Genomic DNA, 8827 nt, shown 5'->3' on the forward strand with positions numbered 1-8827 from the left:
CCTTACTAACATATTTCTCTCAAAATGCAAGTATGCCACCTGATCATTCAACATGCATAAGAAAAGGCCCATGCGAGCATGCAACTTGCGTATTAAAAATCCACTTCAACATGCAATCATGCTTGCATGTAAACCATCCTGTTATGTTATTTACATTTAATTTTTATATACTTTCAAAATCTATTATTTTAAATATTCATGTTACATATCACCAAAACTTCATTGGCAAAATATTCCCGTAACAATGAGCGGAGCATCATCTGGTAGTCAAAAACTACTCAACCGCAAATATTATAATCTGCCACAATACCAAATGTTGCAAAAAAAAAAGACAAGGCCCATTTGAATTTGTGTACCCCAACGATTTCATCCAAGAAAAAAGACCAACCCCATTTGAATTCCTTTACTGTTTGAAGAAAAAAAATAGAATTGGCCGGTACGCAAAGCCCGGCACTCATTTCCCTTTTTCCCATTTCGAATCCCTGCATTGCATCGGCCTCACCTGATCTTTCGCTGTCTCGGCTCAACTTGCGCCGTGTTATAAAAAAGAAAAAGAGGTCAACTTGCGTCGGCCAATACGCAACACCGAGACGATAACAAGAATCTACAGTAGCTCCCTCCCGTCATCATTCATTTCTTCCCGCAAAACCCAAGATTCCGCAGGTCATTAATTAGATATTGGTCCATCAACGACACCATGGCATGAGATGAGATGAGAAGGCGGCCATGGTGACAACTGCTGGAGACGCTGGAGCATGTGAAGAGCCGACCGTGGAAGGCGGCGTCGTCGGACATGTTGCGGTCGACGTCGACAGGTCGGCGGTGACGGCTGATCGGCAGGGGCAGGTTGGAACCGGGAGCGGCTGCAGAATTTGCCAGCTTGAGGACGGCGACCTGCCGGCGGAGAGCGGGAGCGGGCAGTTGGTAAACCTCGGCTGCGGCTGCCGAGGCGAGATCGCGTCGGCGCACCGGCGGTGCGCCGAGGCATGGTTCTCCGTGAGGGGCAACAGGTATTGATACTCCCATCTCTTGTGTGCTTAAAAATGCTTATACGCACTCTCTTTTTTTCAATCATCTTCTTCTTTGGTCACCTCTCGGCTCCTCAATTCAACCTCTCGCCTCCGCGTTGCCACCGCACCGGCCCGTCATGTCCGATGGTTGCCGCACCTGGCTAACACCCTCGCCGTCGATTCGCAAGACCTCATGGAACCCAGTCGATTACATTTTCTTTCCTAGAAAAGAGTAGTGGTATTAGACACAAAGCACGAAAATTTGAGGGAAACGCTCAACCTGAAATTCTAGGATTAGAAAGGAGCTCAAGACGCTTTGAATGCGTCAAACTCTGAAGAATAGTTTTTGTGCCGGTCAACATTAGAGCTTTCTCAGTTAGGGAGGATGACTGAAGTGCATATTATACGGACGGGCATAAGTAATGACAATCATGGTATGGAATCTCTCACTGTGGTGAGGAAAAAGAATAAAGTTGCGCAACCACTAAGCTGGTAGAACTATGGCATTTTCATACGAGCTCAACAGCGAACGCGCATCATGTGACTATTACCTCAATTATTGCAACCACTTGCTAGGTGGGTCATACGTATGAGGTGCAAATTGGAGATCTTCGATTGTGAAGTCCCATCCAAGGTTGATGATACTGCCTGTAGATTTCTTTCGCTGTCGTTGCCCTTGAGAATTCCATCCTCATCCAAGGTTTCAAAACGTTTATTTATTTATTTATTGGTCTAATAGCAGTGTACTTTAGAATTAAGGCGCTTGCCCAGCCTTGAAATGAGGCTTCTCAACGCGGACCCCCAAATGAAGATGCTCCATATAAATAAAGATGGAATGAAAATGATCACGTGATCAATGACAGATGGGGCTCACATCTCAGCTGCCACCTCAGCTGGTCAAAGTTTTGTTTTATGCTTGGTCTTTGCCGTGTCAGCTGACAGGTGAGGCCAACCCGTCGGTTTCCCTGATTTTGCAAGAAAATCACACGGTCGGTGATCTTCATTATTCGTTAAACGCATATATGGTGTTTCCTCGTGCCCTGACCGTAAAGTGGTACTAAGTTGTTACCCTGACCCCAAATATGATAATTTTGAGTAAATACCTCTGAAAGAACACTCAAATTCGATCGATGGAGGCATCATAACAAGAAATAGATCGGGGCATCTTCTTCCCCGTATCGTTGCAGATCATCGGCGAGGATTAATCGTCCAGTGGGGGCGTCTCTCGCCGGAATTGATGTGGCGCATGGAGCTTGATGAGTCGGCTAAAGATAATTGGCATCCTCACGACAACATAATTTATTATAAAAAACATTTGATTTATCATAGTTAAAAATCTGACATCAAAGATAATGGCTACACGACCTAACCTAGCAGCAGCGCCGCTGCCAGCTGCTTCCTCCCTTCCTCTCCCCTTCGTCGCCCCCCACACGGGCGACCGAGGGGCCCCAACCTTAGCCGCCGGTCACTTCTCCCATCACTCCCCTCCGTCACCGCTGGAGGAAGACGTCGGGCTAGGCCCGGGCGGCTGACGATGGTGGCGGAGGAGCCTCTCCTTCTCTCGCGCGAGGGTGGCCCGGGGCACCCGAGTGAGCAGAAGTGCTCCTTGGATCTGAGCCTTCGCGGCGGCGGATGGCCGCGGCATTGCGGCACCTCGGATCGGCGGCGGCGTGGAGGGCTTTGGTGGACTGGTCGGCTGCGGGCGTGGTTGACCCTCCGGTCAGATCTGATCTAGCCAGAGTGGCTTGCTCGCTCCGCGGCGGTGGAGATCGGTGGTGGTCTGTGCGCACGATGAGAGATGGATGTTCGTCTAGCGGATCCGGGTGAAAACCTTGTTCTCGGCTTGTTGCCAAGACCGGCGATGGCGGCACTCTTTTGTGTCGTTGCCTTCTTGAAGGCATCGCCGTGGAGAAGCTCCAGACCTCTGTCCGTTACCTCTGGGGGAAACCCTAAATTAGTAGATCGGATGACGTGGCACTCTAGTGTCGTTTTCCCCTTGGGGGCGTCATTCTTGGAGGTGTACAAGGGCTCGAGGGATCAGTGGACGGCTTTTTTGGTGGAGCGGTGCTTCATCTTACTCATTGATGGCAGCGGATCTCGACGGCGTGGCGCAGTGGAGACTCGGTGTCCGATGCGCGGAGATGGACTCGCGTAGGAGGAGGACGTTGTTTGGCGTCATGATAGCGTCGATGGCGGAGAGGCCTAGCAAGGTCGGTGCGTTAGTTTCTGCTCTGAAGATGAATTGGTGGAAGACGGCGGCGACGACATGTGAGAGTGCGTCGAACCGGTTTGTACCCAAACCTAGTATGTGGCTCGATTGGGGCCTCCGGCTTTAGATGTTATGCTTTGGTGTGATGTCTGTTTGGTATTAGGCTCGAATTATCGACACCCCTTCTTCAAGTGGATAGGAGTAGTGACAGTTGTTGCTAAGACAGTGGATTCAGACTACCTGATGTATTACTTTGTAAGGTTCTTGTGAATAATTAATAAAATTGTTGCATGCATCGTTCAGATGCTGAGACCGAGGATAATCCTCTTTAAAAAAACAAATTTCCAATATTATTGTTGGTTTTTGGTGTTTGTTGTAGCCTTGCCTACTGTGAGCATCGGCAGAGTTGTCAATGTTTTATTAGCTTTCCGGGGTTTTGCCACATCTCACAAGAAAAAAAAAGTGTGTTTCTCAATGCTCCCGCCGGCTACTTAGAGAAAACTAAAAAATCACTAGAAAAATACTTCTTTCGGTCCTTTTTATTATGCATATAAGATTTTTTTAAAGTCAAACTTTATAAGTTTAATCATATTTATATAAAAAAACATTAACATCTATAATATTAAATCTATATAATATATTCCTTGCAAAAAGAATCTATATAATATAAAAATTAAATTCATGACGCATCTAATGACATTGGTCCAGAGTACTCTGTACTACTCCTTCCGTTCCTAAATATTTGTCTTTCTAAAGATTTCAAATGGTCATCACATACGGATGTATATAGACATATTTTAGAGTGTAGATTCACTCATTTTATTCCGTATGTAGTCACCATTTCAAACCTCTAGAAAGACAAATATTTAGGAACGGAGGAAGTAGTATACTCTGGAATGAGCGAGTATAATTGTAATGATGCCGACAAATATATACCAGGACCAATGTCGTAACGTCAGCAAAAAAGAAAAGGACAACCTATTAGCATCATTTTTATTTGATTAATGGATTGGCCTAAAAAGGAGTTGAATGCAGGCGGTGCGAGATCTGCGGCGAGAACGCGGCGAACATCACTGGATGGGGCGGCGGCGGCAAGGAGTTCATGCGACAGTGGCATGGGATGGCGAGCGTGGATGGAGGAGGCTCATCCAAGGCCAGGGGTCTTTGCAGAACTCAGTCATTCTGCAATTTCTTGCTTGCGTGTTTGATCATTGTATTAATCTCGTCGTGGTTCTTTCATAATCGTATGGTTTGAGATGTTTCAAGCCTCGAAAGTGTATCACATACTACTACGGCGTTGCATATCTTGCGTGACGAGGCCGGAGGAAGGACTTTAATTGAGATCTTTCTTTAGTGATGCCGGGAATGACATGGTTTGGCTATCAAAAAATAGTATATTAAGGCCATCTTCAACGGCAATCCGTAGATTTTCTTCTGCATCCGTCCATGAACAGGGACCATTTCACAAACATGGATGCAGGATGCCGCCATCCAACCATAGCCACATACATTTTCACAATAGTTAGAATCAATCGGACGAAATTCATGTGTGAAATCAATCGGACGAAATTCATGTAAACACGGCTGGATTTCATGATATGACGGACTTCATATAAACCGGACGAAAATGTATACAATTTGAACATATGTAAAACTATGTGCGCGTACGGTCGCGCGGAGCTCCACTCACATGACACGGATACACTACACTAGTCTACGACCGACCGCGGCAGATCTCTTTGTCTTCTCCATGTCCGGCAGCCCGCTCACCGGACTGCAGGGAGCCCTAGAGGTATATACTTCAGCGCAAAGGCGGCTCACTTCCTCACTGCTCATTGGAGCGGAACCGCCCGGCTGATGCTTTAGCCGAGGGAAAGGGGGTGCCTCCGCTTCAGCGAAGCCCAGACGGTGGCCGACGATGCTCCGCACTGAAGAAGAATCGGGCAAGACACCGACTGTGTATGCCGGCGTCGCCTCGACGATGGCCTTCCTGGGATACAAGCGATGGTGGCCTATTGTGTTCTACTTTCCCTCGATCTTGGCGGCGGACGCAGACACGCTGGCCGCCGACTAGGCGATCTCCGCGGGGCCGGCTTCTTTCTCTGTCTGCATGGCGCGGCTACGCGCACGTCAACTGCGGATGGCGCACTAGAGGCGCAGTACGATGTGGTGTCGTCGATGGCAACAATGATGCCCGTGCCGCCATGCTCTCCGTTGTGCCGGTATGGAGCAACTTGCCACTTCTCCGCGAGCTGGCTTGAAGCGGCGAGTTGTTGAACCACGTGTCGGCTTGGGGTGGCAACTTGCTCCATCAGGCTAGACGGGGGAGGTGGAGCAGTGAGCTGCCTCGCTCGTATCCGACGGGCTCGGCGGTCCATCCAGCCGGCTTTTATGCCGGAGAACTGCTCTCCCTGCTCGTTAGATGTCATTGAAAGGGTGAAGAAAACGGTGAAAGGAGAAGATGGGGAGCGATAGACTTGGTGGTGCGATTCTTGCCCAGCATCTAGCCTAGCTTAAATAGAGGGCGAGCGAGAGGAGTTTGCCCGACATTCATTTAATATCGGACCGCTCTTGAACGGGCATGTGGCTGGAGTAGTTCCCTCGACTTCCACACGCGTATAAAGGTGTTTTAATACGGAAAGGAGGCATGTTCAGCAGAGCATGCAACAAGCGGCGTCCTCAGCCAGCGCACCACTTCAATGACGGAGACACTGAGAGGTCGCGTCCATCCTGAATCACCTTCAATGTAGAGCGAGTCACCTTCAATGTAGAGTGACGCGCTCTACAATGGGCTGAATGTGGTTGGTGGGCAAGAGCGCGCGCTCCGCTCTACTGCGGGGCTTGCGACGCGCTTGCGCGCCAACCTCCCTCTGCCTGTCCGACACAAGGCCGGAGGCCAGAGCCGCCTGCCTTGTCATTCCTAGCAAAACGCTGTCAGAGGGGGAGGATTTGCGGCAGAGGTGGGAAGGGAAGAAAGCGGACGCATACCCTAAATCGGAAGTTTACAGGCCTCCTAGAAACTTTTTACTGGCAGGGACTTTTCTATAAATCAGCCAGCATAGTTCGCCAGGTGTTCAAGTTTACAGGCCTCCCAGAAACTTTTACTGGCAGGGACTTTTCTATAAATCAGCCAGCATAGTTCGCCAGGTGTTCAAGGGATCTGCTAGAGATGCTCTAATTCAACTAAAAACAGTGTAGCAAGCATGGTGATCTTAACAAAAACACGAGCCAGATATCATCGCTGTATGCAGTTGCTTTGCTGGCTAAATGAGGGAATGATAGACAATAGTATATAGTAGGAAAAAAGTTGATGAAATGTTCAACTTCAAATATGAAACCATGAAAAGATTTGGTGGAATTATAGATGCAGGTCAGCCCAACAGAACAGGCAAAATTGATAGTGCAAACTTTGTATCCAATAAACATAAGATTCCACTCAAAAGCCTTTCTAGCTAGCGTGGGACTTGTTCAGGATGACACCCTCATACTTGACCTGGAACCACTTCATGGCGTCTTCCTTGGTCACCCTTTGGTGGATCCCAACACGGGCCTTGCATCGGCGCCGGCGGGAGACGCGGTATCCAGCTCGCTCCAGAACGACAAAGAAGTCCATGCCGTAGATGCCGGTTGATGGGTCATACCTGGGAGAATTAATCCAGAAAGTTTTAAGCATGTAAGCAATAGGATATCAATACTAGCAGGCAAAAGGTAGTTCAGAGAGGATTGCAAAACACTTCTCAAGAACAAGACAAGTATGTTAACTGATCAAACCTAGTGGACAACATACAGGTATAACCTTTCTGCACAAGCACTCAATATCAATTGCAGCAACAAACACTAGCATGTACAAACCGATAGAGAATACAAAAAAACTTGACTTCTCTGCTTTAAAGAGATATTTGTTTATCAGACTTTACAACTGAAACACATTGCCCAACACCGTAGGAACAATGCTTCATATACATCACAGCAAAATAATTTCAGACTGGGGCAACAACTCAAGTGACTTGCAATGAGAACATAGGCAGCAATAGCAATGCATACTAAAGTACACATCATTATTATGCATTGAAAACTTTTAAAGAATGTGCATTACAAAATCCTTGTGATAATAGAAGTTCCACCATTTAACGTTAAAGATTATGACAACATGCTCGTCAGGATTCTGCTGTGATAACTCCACAATGATTTCTAATAGCAGAAAGAACTAGCATCTACCTACAGTACTGTGTGTATGTCACAAAAGAAACTTTATTTTGCAACCCAATCTTACAATCAAGTTATCAAGTGAACCAAATTTACAGTCCTAAATAAATATAAAATTCGGATATATAAAATGCAAGCAGAACAGAGTACAGGAAAGGTTATCTTACTTCATGCCAAGATCAATGTGCTCCTGAATACCAAACCCAAAGCAACCAGTGTCACTGAAGTTCCTCCTCAGGAGCTCGTACTCCTTCACCTTCAGCCCACTCTCGAGAAGCTGCATTGCCTTCTCACCCCTGATCGTCACATAGCAGGCAATCTTCTCATTACGACGAATGCCAAAAGACCTGACAGTGTACCTCGCTGCCAAGATAAAAGAGCGATGACCGTAAGTCCGTAAGCACCACTAGATGTTGAAATCAATCAAGAAACATGGAGCAAACTTTAGCTTGTTGACAATATCTTACCCTTGGAGAAAACTGGCGACTGCCCGCTCAGCTGCTCCAACACCTGATGAGTAAATTCGAATAAATTAACCTCACGTCTCAAAATTTATTATTAATAAAACTAAGTGCGCAAGCACACATAAGACGAACAACGTAGAGCACTACGGGACAAGTTTCATTTCGAGCGGATTGCGCAATTGCAGATCTATAACCACACGCACTGAAACAAATCAGATACACAGATGGATTTTAATTTATTTCTTTTTTTGTCGAGGACACCGAGTTGGGATGGATGGGTCGCGGATCTATGGTACCTTGGCAGCGCGAGTGAGGCGATCGCCGCTCTCCCCGACGGAGATGTTGAGGACAAGCTTCTGCACCTTGATCTCCCGCATCGGGTTCAACTGCTTCTTCTCCGTCGACTGCGAGAGACAAGCGCGTAAGAACATCGGGACACGCAAGAAATGCCGAGCGTTAGCATCGCGGTAGGAGTACGAGAGCTCACCATGGTGATCTGACGGGGGAGGCCGCCGGTGGAGAGGAATCCGAAGATGGTAGGGTTTAGCTGGTTCTGGGTGTGGCTGCGGCGGCGGAAACCCTAGAAATCTCCCGGCCTTATATAGGGGTTGCTGGAGGTTTGCCGGGCGACGATTTGGCAAAATGGCGTGGGGGACTTGGAGCGGTCCGATCAACGGATGGACGGATAGGATATTCAGGTCGGCTCTAGCTGGGCTGTTGACGTTCTCCGGCCCAGCCGGATGGCTACCTGGACCGGACTCCCGGCCATCATACTCATAATTTCAACTACTATTAAACAATTAAACAAAAACTTTCTTACATGCACCTCAAAAAATGTACACGGATTCATTATAACCGCATGATTAAGCCCACTAAACTTAATCTAACGGTTAGCCTTAACCTAATCCATTATCTGTGTGCACTTAACAATTTACATT

The 8827-nt window shown here is 47.5% G+C and overlaps 2 protein-coding genes across 2 annotated transcripts; one reads left to right on the forward strand and one right to left on the reverse strand.

Annotated features, from left to right (window-relative positions):
- The first annotated feature begins 556 nt into the window (after nt 1–556).
- On the forward strand, nt 557–4585 carry LOC125551201 (uncharacterized). Its single transcript, XM_048714362.2, has 2 exons — nt 557–1010; nt 4255–4585. Exons 1-2 carry the CDS (start codon nt 727–729, stop codon nt 4472–4474), a joined length of 504 nt encoding a protein of 167 aa, XP_048570319.1. The 5' UTR covers nt 557–726; the 3' UTR covers nt 4475–4585.
- A 1966-nt stretch (nt 4586–6551) lies between these two features.
- Nucleotides 6552–8533, reverse strand: LOC125551191 (large ribosomal subunit protein uL5). Its single transcript, XM_048714356.2, has 5 exons — nt 8377–8533; nt 8186–8293; nt 7893–7935; nt 7593–7788; nt 6552–6860 (listed from the first exon to the last, which is right to left on the reverse strand). The coding sequence occupies exons 1-5, from the start codon at nt 8377–8379 to the stop codon at nt 6668–6670; spliced, it is 543 nt and encodes a 180-aa protein (XP_048570313.1). The 5' UTR covers nt 8380–8533; the 3' UTR covers nt 6552–6667.
- Nucleotides 8534–8827: the final 294 nt, after the last annotated feature.

Source organism: Triticum urartu, chromosome 1A (assembly GCF_056163025.1).
Source record: "Triticum urartu cultivar PI428250 chromosome 1A, HENAU_Tu73, whole genome shotgun sequence".
In the NCBI taxonomy this organism is placed as follows: Eukaryota; Viridiplantae; Streptophyta; class Magnoliopsida; order Poales; family Poaceae; genus Triticum; species Triticum urartu.